The 13,477-nt window shown below is 36.3% G+C and overlaps 1 protein-coding gene across 2 annotated transcripts; it reads right to left on the reverse strand.

Annotated features, from left to right (window-relative positions):
* Positions 1–316: 316 nt before the first annotated feature.
* Positions 317–11,253, reverse strand: LOC116167977. 2 transcript variants are annotated; one of them, XM_031483603.1, is made up of 6 exons: positions 11,168–11,253; positions 1,842–2,104; positions 1,578–1,777; positions 1,286–1,369; positions 928–1,178; positions 317–881 (listed from the first exon to the last, which is right to left on the reverse strand). In XM_031483603.1, the coding sequence occupies exons 2-6, from the start codon at positions 2,101–2,103 to the stop codon at positions 755–757; spliced, it is 924 nt and encodes a 307-aa protein (XP_031339463.1). In that variant the 5' UTR covers position 2,104; positions 11,168–11,253; the 3' UTR covers positions 317–754. The 2 variants fall into 2 exon arrangements, with proteins under 2 accessions (XP_031339463.1, XP_031339464.1); XM_031483604.1 differs by lacking the exon at positions 1,286–1,369.
* Between the last annotated feature and the right edge of the window lie 2,224 nt (positions 11,254–13,477).

The raw sequence follows: 13,477 nt of genomic DNA on the forward strand, positions 1-13,477 counted from the left end.
TGAACGTTGGGTTGAGTGACACATCATTGGAATGGGCTCTTAATTTCCTACACGCCTATGGTTTAGTTTTCAAATTTGAGCGAGTCGTTTGTAGGATACAGGGTGTCAAAACAAAAATAATCCTAATGGATATTCAAGCTTTTACGTGAATGTTCTCGTTTTCTTGGGAATTGCAAGCATATCCAAAAAATAACTGCATTTGATATAATTTTTGCAGTCGATTTACTGGAGGTCAATCCTATTCGTATAACGATCTTGGGATTCCAAAATAATAAGGGTATGGGCAATGGGCATAGAAGTTGGTTATTTTATAAACGACTTTTAATTTTTATATTTAAATTAAATAATTTAAAATACAACTACAAACATTAACAACTAACTTCAATATCTTCCTCGGTTTTACGTCTACTACAATGAAGCAAATCCAAATTGGTGAACACAAAATTTAAACTGTGCATTTCGCATTTCCCATTTTGCAATAAGTAATTTCTTTAACGTAAATCTACACTGCATTCGCATTCATTCACACATTTGTACATACGCAACGTGTTATAACAATTACATTTGACAATAAGTCTTTCCAGAATCTATAAATAAGTGATCTTATGTAACTATTCAAAGTTGTTTCGAACCTGAGCGATGAATTTCAGCCTGTATTAAATATCTAACTAGAAAAATTTGGAAACGAATTTAAAAATCAGCGACTAATACTGTCTAGTACAACTCACGATCCGTTAAGAAAAATTGTCACCTATCATACTTCGTTGCACTCTAAGAAAGCTTGTTGACAGTTATCGCCAGATCGACCTCTTCTTCCCGCTTCATACAAAACGTCAAAACTGCTTCCCGTCGATCGCTCCATTACGAAACTAACAGCATAACTAGAAACAAATTGGTTATTTGTGCACCTATCAACCGTTTCCTTACGTTCCAAGGTGACAGAAAATTGAAGTCTGTCCGACGTCGCTACTGCACTCCCTGTTAGCGTCGCATACGTATTTCTGCATACAGGATTCCTCGCTCGTTCCTAACGATCTTACGTAGCCCTTCATTAGACTAATCCCGGCGACCGCGGCGTCGCTGATTGAATCCTTCCTTCCGACGCTGCGAGCGGCGATGGAGCGATGCGAGAAAGATGTCTTGAGCGCTTCCAATAGGTTCATAATGATGTTAAGGAACTACAACGGATTTAATCTTAAAAGAGGCTTCGTGATTTACTTGTGCTCTATTTACAGTTAAATTTAACGTGAAAACTTTATACTTAGGTATTATTTGAAAAGCTTACCTCCCCTGCTTGCTTAGCAATTGTGTTAACTTGCTCCCGATCGCTTGTGCCCAGGAAGGAAGGAAGAATCGCCGCTAAAATTTCCTGTGCAAGCCAAGCAACTACTAGTGCTTACCAACTAAACATCTATTTACATTCGTGATGAATTAATAATAGCTAAACTAAAAGCAAAAGCAAATTGACAATTTTGAAAAAAAAAACTTTGCACGTGTTCAATTAGTGATTTCAAAATTTAATTTTCGTGATATATACAAAGTGACGGGCGGACTTGTTACAAAGTATAGGTACTTACTTGTAATGGAGATGAACCGTTATCAACTTTATCAATACCATCACCTCCTACAGGTCCTCCGCCCAAAAATGCGGTGAGGATTTTCAATCCAACTGATAACAGGTTGGCCCAAGGCGATGGGGCGACGCTATCGTCCAAGCTTTCCGACTTGTTCGGCCCAGTTGGAGTTCCAGGAGTAAAGAGCATGTGCATAATGACTCCTGCAATTAACAAAAAGAGTGGTACAGTTACTCGTTCTAATTGAGATGTAGGTGTTGGCATTACCTAAAAGATTGGACCATGAAAATCCATTTTGCGAGCTACTACTGTCTTCTATGCTGTTCGTCTCAAGGTCGGATAAGTTGTCTAGCGATACTTTCTTGATAGCGTTCGGTTTCTCCGCAAATTTTCGTTCGATGCGTTCAGAGGGTAGTTGTGGAGTTCGTGCGGGTACAAATTCGTGTTGATTAGGGTAGGCGAATGTATGGATGGTAAGGCTACTCGTCAACAGTGCGAACAGCATCCATCCTACAGCTTGTCTGTACATTCTGCAAATAAAAATCGTTTGACCCAATGCACGAAAGGTGGAGGAAAATTAATTGGTTAATCACATTCCGTATTTGATTTTTTAAATGTTTCGAATATCTTCGGTGGCCTACTTAGAGGTGAACGTAACACTGACCAATTCTTGGCGTGACTTCTTCCGTTACACGAGCGAGTTTTTAAACTTGTGAATGGGCGAATTTCGTGCAACTAGTGCGTGTAATTGATTCCTTAATTAAATAACAATTGGGTATATGGCATGGAAAGTGTTTTATTACGAGTGAAATTGTAGAAAAGGTTTAATGTCAGGAAGGCGAGCTTATTTCCGATCGTCTGTAAGCTGTGCGTGATAATTTCGCGATGTAATTACGAAGAGTACCGTTAGCTGATGCTCATTTCTAAACGTACAAGTTGGGTAGCTACCTACGTGCAGTTCGCAACTCTCCAAAAATGTTGGAACATTGTCAAGGCCACATTCTTTGGTTACCTACTTCTTTATCGACAACTATATTTTGCATGTGACGAAACAAACGTGGTCACGGTATTTACGACCCTTTCTATTCCATTTAGACCTCATCCGTGCGTCGTACCCCTCTCTGGCACTTCGAATGAAATAAGTACCTAATTGCATCATAATTATGTGTCGATATCCTAAGTTCATTTGGGTCACTGTTTATTGGGGTGTCAACCTCGCATTCGACCAACAAATTTCCACAAACCTAAACGAGCTTGGGATATCTAGAAGTCCTATACTTACAGTATCCAACGATGAACCGAGCTACTTACGTGGTGGGTTTAAATCTTTTGTTATGTTCTTAGGTGTCTCAGATCCGGTACTGGAATTTTGACTTACCCTATACTGACAGATGGCAACTATGGGGAAAAATTACAACCAGCGACAACACTGACTTCTATGTCGAAATGGCAAACCTTTCGCGCTAGATTCAAATCTTGGTAGCAGTAGGCTGAAGGGTACGAATAATGGTACTACTGCGTTGTTCTATTGGTCGGTTGTTGTATGTTTTTGAAGGTACGATACGATGGGGAATTAAATAGAACCATTGGTTTGCTCGTCAAAAGAGACATCTATTACGCACGTGGGGTGAAATTTAAAAGTCAGTAAATAAAAAATGCTGCCATACATACGTCACGCAGACGTTAGTTTGGTTTCAGCATAAGATTGGGCCACCCTGTATGTGAAACATTTAATTTTTTTTAAACATGATGCGTTTTTACGAATAAACACAAAGTGTGATCGTTTTGTTTGAATTTGTATTTCAGTATTTGTTTTTCGTTTTAGAAATTTGTATAGATTTCAATTTAGATAACGTGCTAGAAGTAAGACACGTTTGTCCGAATTTTTGCTGGATGTAAGGTTATATCTGGTTGTTTGCGATAAGAAATTTGTGTTAGGCGAAATTTAATTAGTGCACATGTGATTCTGATAAAAAGATGCAGATGATTTACGAAGATGTACGCGTTTCGCGGCGTAAGTGGGGACGCGGGTCGCGTTCTGTCGGACCTGGCGTTATTGAAGCCTAATTGTGATTGGTGGTTTATGTGAAAATTCATAAAGATGTTGAAACAGGTTTTTTTTATTGGTGACGGTTTGAGTACATGATATTTGTTACGCGGTTATTTTGGGCAGTATTTGTGTAGCTAGAGGTAAATCATCGTGATTACAATAAAGTTGTGTAGTGATCGTATTAAGAGATTGAAGTAACGTCGTAAAGTGAGTTAGTAAAAGTTCGTGAGAATTGGTTAACGCGTTTGGTTCGTAAACGGAAAAAAGTAGTAGTTTGAGGATGAGTAAACCAGGCAGTTTTTGCGAAGCCTTTCGACAAGTTCAAAGGTAAAAGTGTTCTACTGTCCGAAAAGCCACCAAATTTGTCATCTAACTGAACAAGCCAGTTTTTTTTCCTCGTCATCAAGATACAGTTTAATAAAAAAAAGAAGTGAAACTGTGAACGTGTGTTTGTCAGTTAATTGTCTGTAAAACGTACTCTAAATGCCTTTCTTTCTTCCAGCATTGTTTTTAATCTCTTTTTGTCTTTGTCAATTAATCAACTGTGTGTTTAATCGAACCCAAAGTGCGACCCAAACAGAGTTTCATGTGAAATTTTTGTATTCGTGCCCAAAAATTACGTCAGGTGTTAATAAAATTTGTTTGGAATTGTCTGGAGTTGATCGAGCCCACTGGGTGTTTCAAATTAATAAAATAAGCATGGCCATTATTCAAGTTAAGATCGATTATGACACCTACAAACGAATCAATTAAGGAGAAGAAGAGCCAGGCAACTCCGGCATCCGGCCACGTGTGATAAAGACACATATAGAGAATTTAAACTCCATCAACCATGAGGTTCTTTCCCCATGCAATAATCGGTTAATTGAGTCATACAAATTACATAAATTAATATGATCAGATAATTAACCAGCAAGGCCACATGCACATCAAAACAAAACCATGACTCACACAGATATGGCTAAACGGCGGCGGAAGCATGCCATATACTTTCAACAAACAGATGTCAAAATCTAAAGCAAGATTTAAATGATCACAAATTGTGACATGAAATTTAAAGGTTGAATCCAAAATGACATAAAAATGGGGTTAAAACAAATACCACCTTTTCCCTAAAACAATAAAAGAAAAATACTGATTAATTGGTGTGACGCAGAGACTTGCTATAACTAGACTGCGCCTAACGTATCTAAGGTGTTGTCGACACAGTATGCAACACACAATGCACCGCGGGGCAAAAATCGCTGAGATGATATGCAATATAATGAAATAAGCTGTTATTTTAGATGTTCCGTTCATTAATCATTCTCGTGATTAGCTCGAAATAGTGAACAGATAAATTTCTGTTGAGAATAAACCAATAAACTTAGGTTAGCTTGTGCCTATCAACATGTACTCTGTCGATAAATTTTGAAACAATATGCTGATTTTCAACGGATAAAAGTTTAAAGGGCCAATGGATCAGAGCCATTCGAAGAGAAAAATTTACTCTCACCATAGTGCATTTGCGGGGAATGAAGCCGATTTTAGAAAGGTACCTACGAAGGTGTTCAACAATAATGCAATACCGAGCGTTTTCGACTTTCCCCTCCACTTAAAATACCGTAGAACTATTATTCCACATCCTTTACCAGCAAGACAACGGCAATACCTATTTGCCTATTAGGTATAGACGTAACTAAGTACTTACTGGTACTAAGTATATTTCAGGTTTTGTTACAAGAAAAATAGCTAAGTCTGTTAAATGTTCCATATGTGCAGATGCGATATTCGCATCAGAGAGTCATTCAAAGCTTTTAACTAGAAAAAATCGTGGAGGATTGTTGCTCGTATCAAGCGATGCATTAAAAATTTGCCAAATTGCTGAAAGTGTGTTTAGGTTTTTCATTTAATCCACACCACAACGCGTTGTAAACAAAATGGTTATCAGCAGTCTAAGAAAAATAAATAACAGCTACAGCCCATTTGGGTTTTTGGATAGGCATATATTGAATCAAAATCCGCTAAATAATCATATCTTACTACTTACATCTTTAGTTTTAAGAGTATATTTTCCCATACGTGTTCACCACCAAAATACACATATAAATCAAATTAGGACTAGAGTAAGGCAGTTATATACCAATTTAGTTCAAATAAAATACCAGTAAATTCGATTAAAACAGTTAACAGCTATATGTTATCTTTTTTTGCTACTAAAATTTAGAATAAACATGGCTAAAGCAAGCTGCAGAACGTACGTCTGCCCCGCGATGAACAGTTGGTTGCCTATCCTATCTTGACAACAGGCGTTTATAGTAAAATCTACGTTACGCGCGGTCTAGTTATAACAAGTCTCTGGTGTGACGTCACCCGTGCTGTCTTTTGTTATTCACCCCAAGAAACCGATCTTCGAATAGCGGCTGTACGTATACAGTGCATGTCGTAATGGTGAAGCTCGATCTTGCTGTAAGGTGTGTTGCCTAACCGTAGGATCATGTCATCACATTGTCTTTTGTAAGCCAAACCAAATAGTCTAATTACAAGAATTGCGTAAAAAATATACAGGGTTTCCCAAAAGTCCTGGGATGCAGCTACATGTTTTAAAAGAGTAGAGTAAAGGAAAAAATCTAAAAATTTCGGGATTAACAAAGAGCCATAAAAACTGCGTTCTAGTTCTAGATGGTTTAAAACTTTCGTATACTGGGCATGTTTTTTAGGAGGTGGAAACTCCAAAATGTTTAAATTGCCTTGTTTTAAAGGTAATGAAGAAATACTTAGGGAATGTGTTCCTTTTTGAATTACCTTTAGTATAAGGTAAAATTAGACGGGTATTGCAATTTAAAAATTTTGTGGTTATTATCCCCTAAGAAAATTCCACAGTGTATGAAAGTTCTAAACTATCTAATATGTAATTTTTATGACCCTCTATTGATCCCGAAATTTTCATGTTTTTTTTCTCTCGAGGCGCTTGAAACTTATAGCTTCGTCCCGGGAATCTTGAAATACTATCTGGTTTGGCTTACAAAAGGCAATTTATTTTGTGGAGGAGTATGTAATGCTAATGAGTAATGAATGACTTAATCCTACGGTTATGGAACACAGCTTATAGCAAAACCGAGCTCCAACATTACGACATGCACTGTGCACAGCGGCGTCTATTCGAAGAATGGTTTCGTACGGTCGTTTGAAACTTATAGCTCTGTCCTGAGACTTTTGGAAAACGCTATACAGGGTGTTACATGACCGTATGTAAAAAAAAATTGGGTGATAGGGGGGATAATATTTAGAAAGGGTGTTACATATTAATAAATAATTATTGAACGCAATCTTAAATAAAGGCTTTACCTACTGGTGTTGGGTGTAGAATTCGAGCTAGTAACCGCATAGAAAGTGCATACGAAAAATGAAAGCTGCCCAAGATAAAATGGCAAAAGGCGAATAACAGATGCAATTTAAGGTAGGCGATCGCGACAGATGCACTACAAAATGAAGTCAACGATAACTGCACTTGCAAAATGAAAATGAGATATTTAAAGAATTAATTATGTGCAATCAACCGTAAAGCACATTCAATTCATCATCTAACAGTAAGAAGGTGTATTAGTGATCTGTGGATATGTAGGTCGACGGTTCCAACACGGCCTGTAGAGAGGATCTCGTGGGAATGTCGAATGAGCAAAGAAGTGTGAAATAAACTTTCTGCACCCAAAACTCTCAAAACTTCATCGCTAAACGCAAAAATATTAACTTTTGCTCTTACAATTATATTCACCAGTTTGATTGGGGAAATGGTAGAACGCCCTGTCTCCATGGACAACTAAACTTTATGCGGTTAGTCTGTCTGTAAAAGCTTAAAACACTTTCTCATTGCCACTTTTCGCGTTCTACAAGACACCGTTGAGAGCTTTTTAATCCAACGTTTCGTTTCAAAAAAATCCTCATTAACATTATTTTTGTATATAACCCGTAAAAAAAGTACACACTTTATTGAGTAGCATTTTTTAATACGAATTCAACGATATATGGCACACGCAAAAAAACAAAAGTTGAAAACTGTTGGTTTCAACAGGATGGTGCACCAGCGCACACGCCGTGTTATTTTTTTGCGGACTATGTAAAAAACTAAAGTTGATGAGGATTGCTCCGAAACGAAACGTTGTATTGAAAATCTCTCAATGGTGTCTTGTAGAGCTTACAAAGTAGCAAGGACAAAGTGTTTTTTATTTTCTTGTATCTGTTCAAATAACACCCGAAAAAAATAACAACGAAATCGGTAAATTTCAGTTTTTCTGGCTTATCTTCGAAAATAATCGGAATTTTCTGGTTTTTATTTAAAGCATGATAATATAACTCTTTAATTGGGTATCTTTTCTAAAATTTGACCATCGTCTTATCTTCTATGGTTTTTTTATTGCCTTTATTTTATAGTGGGCGGACTGTTAGCAATTTGCCACTCTTCCCACTCAACCCACTATACAATCCCAAACAGCCATGCCTTACCTGGAATTCGAACCCAGGACCCTTGTAGCTAAAGTTAGAGCTCCTAACGTAAGCTCATCTGAGCTACGCAGGTCGGAGATAACCATGATAGACATCCTTATCTTGGACACGGTGTATATAAAGATTCATTTGAAATATGAATCACCCTTTAACCATAAAAATGTTGGTGTTTTGCTTGTGTCAGTATAGCGTTTCGGCAAGTACTGATTTGTGCATGGAAAATGCTCTAAAGTTACTCGCCTTAGGACAATTTTTTTCTTATTTAATTAATAGGTATACAGGGTGTCATATAAAAAAACGCCGCAATCTGTGGCGTCTATAACAATTCGAAATGAATGAAATTTGGCAACTGTGTCTGGGAGGTAAATATGGATTAAAATGCATATTCAGTTGTTTTTCACTGTGGAAACAATAATTTTGAGTGGGCAAAGGACGGTTATATGAATTTCTCCAAGGTTCCTCGACTGTTTTAGCAGTCGTGGCACGCTGGTTAAAAAGGTAAGATTTTTAGATTCAAATGTCAAAAGTTGGCATATGAAGTGTCATTGTATTCATAACGTCATGTTTTATCGAAATATGTAATAATATGCAGGCGGGTTCTATTTAAAATTTAAACGTTGTTATCTTTCCCGGTGAAACCGGGAGTCACACAAAAACAATTGAATACCCCTTTTAATGCGTATTTACCTCCCATAGACAGTTGCCAAATTTCATTTCATTTGGTCAAAAACTGTAAACGATACAGCTTGCGGCGTTGTTTAAATTACGCATCCTGTATAAAATGTATTTTAATTAAAACAAGCCGTAGAGAGGTAAAAAATACAGGAGTACCCGTTGAATAAGTGCGTAGTTAATGGGAGCATCAACAATTAGCATCAAATTAGAGCAAATAAAAACTTGGGTAGAAAATCGTAAGTTAACTAATTACTTAATATCCAGTGCAAACAAAATTTATAGAACGCCACTGACTTTGTAACTAATTAGGATTTGGTTCCCGCAACAGTGAAGTTGTCTCGAAACGGAAAAAAAATGTTTATTGGATGTCCCGAAGCACTCATGCCTGGCATAAAATTGGGGACAGGTTATCATTTGTTGTGAATGTTATCCCGAAATTTGTGTATAACATCTAACATTAGAATAGATTACAGCGCTGAATCGCTTTGCGTGGATGTTTATCGTTACTAATTAAACGCCGAGTCAGCAGGCATTGGACCTGTTTAATTAATACTCGTTAAAATAGCATCTTGTATAAGAATTCTAATACAATACAAAATGTATGTAGATTGAATTCTATGATGTAGATAGTGCAACGTAGTACGTAGTCTTGCACCTAAGTACCTCGTCTAGTACCTATATATTATAAGTAAAGTATTAAATTGTATTATTACATAAATAAATTGTAAATTTCTGTTAATTGTTTTGTGTATTGTTGTCTATTGTTCAAATTAATATGTATAACGTTTGTAGTAAATTAAAACGTAAACACAATGTCTAATTGATGCTATTACCCAAAATTAGAAAGAAGCGGCACAAGCAGTGCAATTACGTACAGTTCGATATTCAATATGTTGCAAGGTGAAAAACCTATCGCAAATCTGTGTTGGAATCATCTTTCGCATTTTAGTAACAATTGACTTAGGTGTCCCTACCATTTGACATACGGACAGACTATTAAAAAGTTGATAAACAGAGCAACGAAAGTGAAGCTATGCATGATAAGGCAAATTGCTTCATACCGTTACAAAACGACATCAGGTAATAGCATAGTGTGGTAATAGGTACTTATACTGTCAATCAAATACTGACCCTCGAAGTTTGGATCAATTGAACTTTATCGTCATTTATGACCGGCGCAGACCGGTAAGAATAATAGGCAGAATAATGTCAATTTCTTGAGTCAATGAATTAGGTATGCTAACGGAAGTTTGTAGTGTACCTAGGTACCCCGTATAATCGCATAAAATAACAATATGTATTCTATGTAGCTGTAGCTTCTAATTAATTAATGGAATTAAAACGGTTTATATAAAAAAAAACATTCGCACGGAACGCCGGTAGGTAATATTTTTGAAAATAACGGAACTGTTAGTAATGTCACGGAAGCTATGCAAGACGACACCTTTGACACATTATTGCAATGGGCGATCGTGATAGTAAATCCATATTTTAGGTATTTTTTCAAAATGAGAACAAGCTCTGCTTTAAAACGAATGGAGCCAAGTATCAAGATTTGAATTGAAAATTTACGCAAATCCATCCATCCATCCAAAGAGGAAATAGAGCTTAAGCAGCATATAAGATTAAGCATGGGTAGCTACCGGTTTACTTTCCTTAATAAAGAAAAGTAAGTAATCCATAATAAGAAAATGATGAAAAAGTGAACCGATGGAAAAGTGTCGTCTGTAATAAAAAGAAAAACCGTATGAAAGTTTTCATATTTCGTTCGAGCAATTTAGCCGTTCTACTTAAAGATATCCTTTTCCTCCTAAGCCTAACTATATTACATTATGTGGTACTTTCTATGTCGTAATTTCTCCAAAGGCAGTAGACAATGAACATTCACGATACAAATGGATGACTCAAAAACAAAGAAATTGTCATAATTACCTCAAGGCGACAATCTCAATTATCGTAATTGCGATCTGTTATTGTTATTAAAACGGAAGTATTTCAATAAACAAATACCGGTTTCTTTTAGAAATCACCAATTATCCTAAAGCCGTATTGTATTAACTGTACACCAGGAATTTTTTGTAAATAGAAAACTTTTCTGAAGATTAACGGATTTTGAAAAGAGGATTCGCAACATAAGGCAGATCCGTCGACCGGTTATTAACCTGAGTTTGTGTCGCCCATAATTTTAAAATGTCTAGGAAGCGTAAACACGAGAAATTAATTAAGTAGGCCCTAATGGTGCACTTAACGCGCAAAATGGGGGTCACACGTTCAATAGTGGGTCATAGTTCGGCGAGTTACAAATCTTATTTGGCGCACAAAATATTCGAAATACTTAAACATGAAAAATTGCAAAAATCGAAATGCTAATCAAAAATAAACTTACTTTCGGAAGTTACAATTTCGGCGACGCACAAGTATACAGGTAGAGAACAGCACTGCAAGAGGTAATCACTACGAATGCCGAAGAAATACCTTGAACTTGGTTATATATAGGATGACCCACTTACCTGCGAGAGAGCATTACTATGTAAGTTTAAGTGTAGTTACCTTATCCAACTTATGACGTCCGAATTTAAAAATGTATGAAAGAATGCTTGTGCAAAAATTTCGATGACGTTTAACGTCTGGATTCAAAACTACCAAAAGGGCCAAAATGCTCTCAAACTTTGAGTTTCCGATTTCCGACTTTACCATTTTTTAAATATATTATTACGTCTTGGTACCCCCTATGATTACATGTTCTATAACAGTTATGCTATAGCCGTTATGTCGAATAATAATTGTGAAATGGGCGGTAATAGATAGCAATAAATGTTTTACGAGTTGTTATGCTACTATGAACAATTGATGCATTGTTACAACTGGATGGTTTTGAGATTTATAAAGAAGTTTATTAGAATTGGGACAGAGTAGTAGTAAACATTTCGAATCAGATCGAATTCGAATGGTGAAACGGGCATTGTCACGCTTTTGCAGCTTCTTATCATATTGATATTACAAAAATCTCCGGATAATTCTACGAGGATTGTGAACTCAGTACAGGGTTTAATTTAATGGTTTTTCGGGTATTAAGGGTATTAATAAGAAAAATGTAAAATAAAGAAGTTATAATATGTAAAAAATACCCGACAGTCACTTACGCTTGGAGTGGAATTGTGAGTCAATTTTTTTATAAGAAAAAAATTAATCAATTCATAGGGCAATGTCCTGCAAAATCTCACACAATTTCATTAGCATGTCGGATTAATGAAGTTTGCACATTTCTCAGAAGTAAATATTAGAATAGCATTAAGACCACTAATAGTATTAAATTTCTGTGGAAATTTTCGTATGTTTAATTTTGATCAATAAATTTAATGCATAAAAAAGAGATGTGGAGTACCGCTATCGAAATATCCGGATTCTGGACATACTGTACATTAAATTTATGGGCGTATTATGCTATTTTACGGTATCATACAAAGTGTGTGTTATTCAAATTGTTAAAAAAGGGGAACTTCACGCCTATGTTTAAAAAGTTCTTTAGATATTTGATATTTCTAAAGGGTCCACAGATCATTCAAAAATATTTTTTATCTTCGGAATCGCAATTTTCTGGTTTTTTTAAAGCATGATAATAACTTTAATTGCGCTTATTTTCTTCTAATCTTCTATGGTTACGGAGATTTCATTATAGACATCCTTATCTTGGACACAGTGTATACAGTGCGTTCGAGATAAGAGGGTCACCTCAATATCCCTTTTATTTGGCGAGATACGAAAGATTTGTCAAATATAATTTTATATGTGACATTACAATGTACCCATTCCCATATCGAAACTTCAGGGAGCACTTCCAGTTTAACCAGAATTGGAGACAACTTTTGTTTTCCAAATGCAATGCTTATTTGTTTTTTTTTATGAAATTTGAATAGAGCAATCAATTAGCTGTACGGCAATATAAAATATACATATGGTTGATACAAAAAAATGATGCAATATCCCAGAAAACTTATAAAATCTAGCATGCCGTGTGTTGTCAGGATGCGCGGTGTATGTGGGAGATCGTATCGCGCAAAAGTAAATCTTCAAAAAGGAACATTGAACAAGTGAACGGTGAATGAAGGTATTTTCTGTGTAACATAACAGACGCCGTGCACCCTAACAGCACACGGCATGCCAGACTTATTGTTTTCTAAATATTGAATCACGAATGTCTCAATTTTGTTTTTTTTCAACGATCTTTAAAGGCATTGCATTTAAAACACAACATTTGCAACGATTTCCGGTACGCGCCTGTGTTTATAACTTCGTTAAAATTTCAATTTCGCCATTTTAAAATGGTACGCAGTGGTGCGCGAAAATCAACTATCGCCAGACATATTTCCGTTCATGCTCGCTATGAAGCGACACATGTGTAAATTTTCCTATGTTGAATAAAATATAAATTCGAAAAAATACCTTTTTAATTCTAAAGCGACCACCCAATGTAATCGGTTTATTTCTCCAAATCTTCAGAAATCGCAAAAATGTTATAGTGATCTTGAGAGGGTCTCTGAAGAATTTGGAAATCTCAAATGCCGGCCCGTGTGGCGCAGTTCAGTTAAGCTAAACTGTGGTGCTAAGGGTTCCTGGTTCGAATCCGGGTTCGGGCATGGATATTTGTAAATGTATAGTGGCTTTGGTTGGTAGAGCAGCCTTGACTGAAACCCTG

This window comes from Photinus pyralis, unplaced genomic scaffold, assembly GCF_008802855.1.
Source record: "Photinus pyralis isolate 1611_PpyrPB1 unplaced genomic scaffold, Ppyr1.3 Ppyr1.4_LG4, whole genome shotgun sequence".
Classification (NCBI taxonomy): domain Eukaryota; kingdom Metazoa; phylum Arthropoda; class Insecta; order Coleoptera; family Lampyridae; genus Photinus; species Photinus pyralis.

Excerpts from the sequence above, each read along its gene's own strand:
- LOC116167977 (XM_031483603.1), bottom strand. The coding sequence starts at position 2,103 with ATGTACAGACAAGCTGTAGGATGGATGCTGTTCGCACTGTTGACGAGT. Across the intron at positions 1,370-1,577 it reads ACGGTTCATCTCCATTACAA|GAAATTTTAGCGGCGATTCT; the intron begins GTAAGTACCTAT and ends TGGCTTGCACAG. Across the intron at positions 882-927 it reads ATTTTCTGTCACCTTGGAAC|TTATGCTGTTAGTTTCGTAA; the intron begins GTAAGGAAACGG and ends ATTTGTTTCTAG.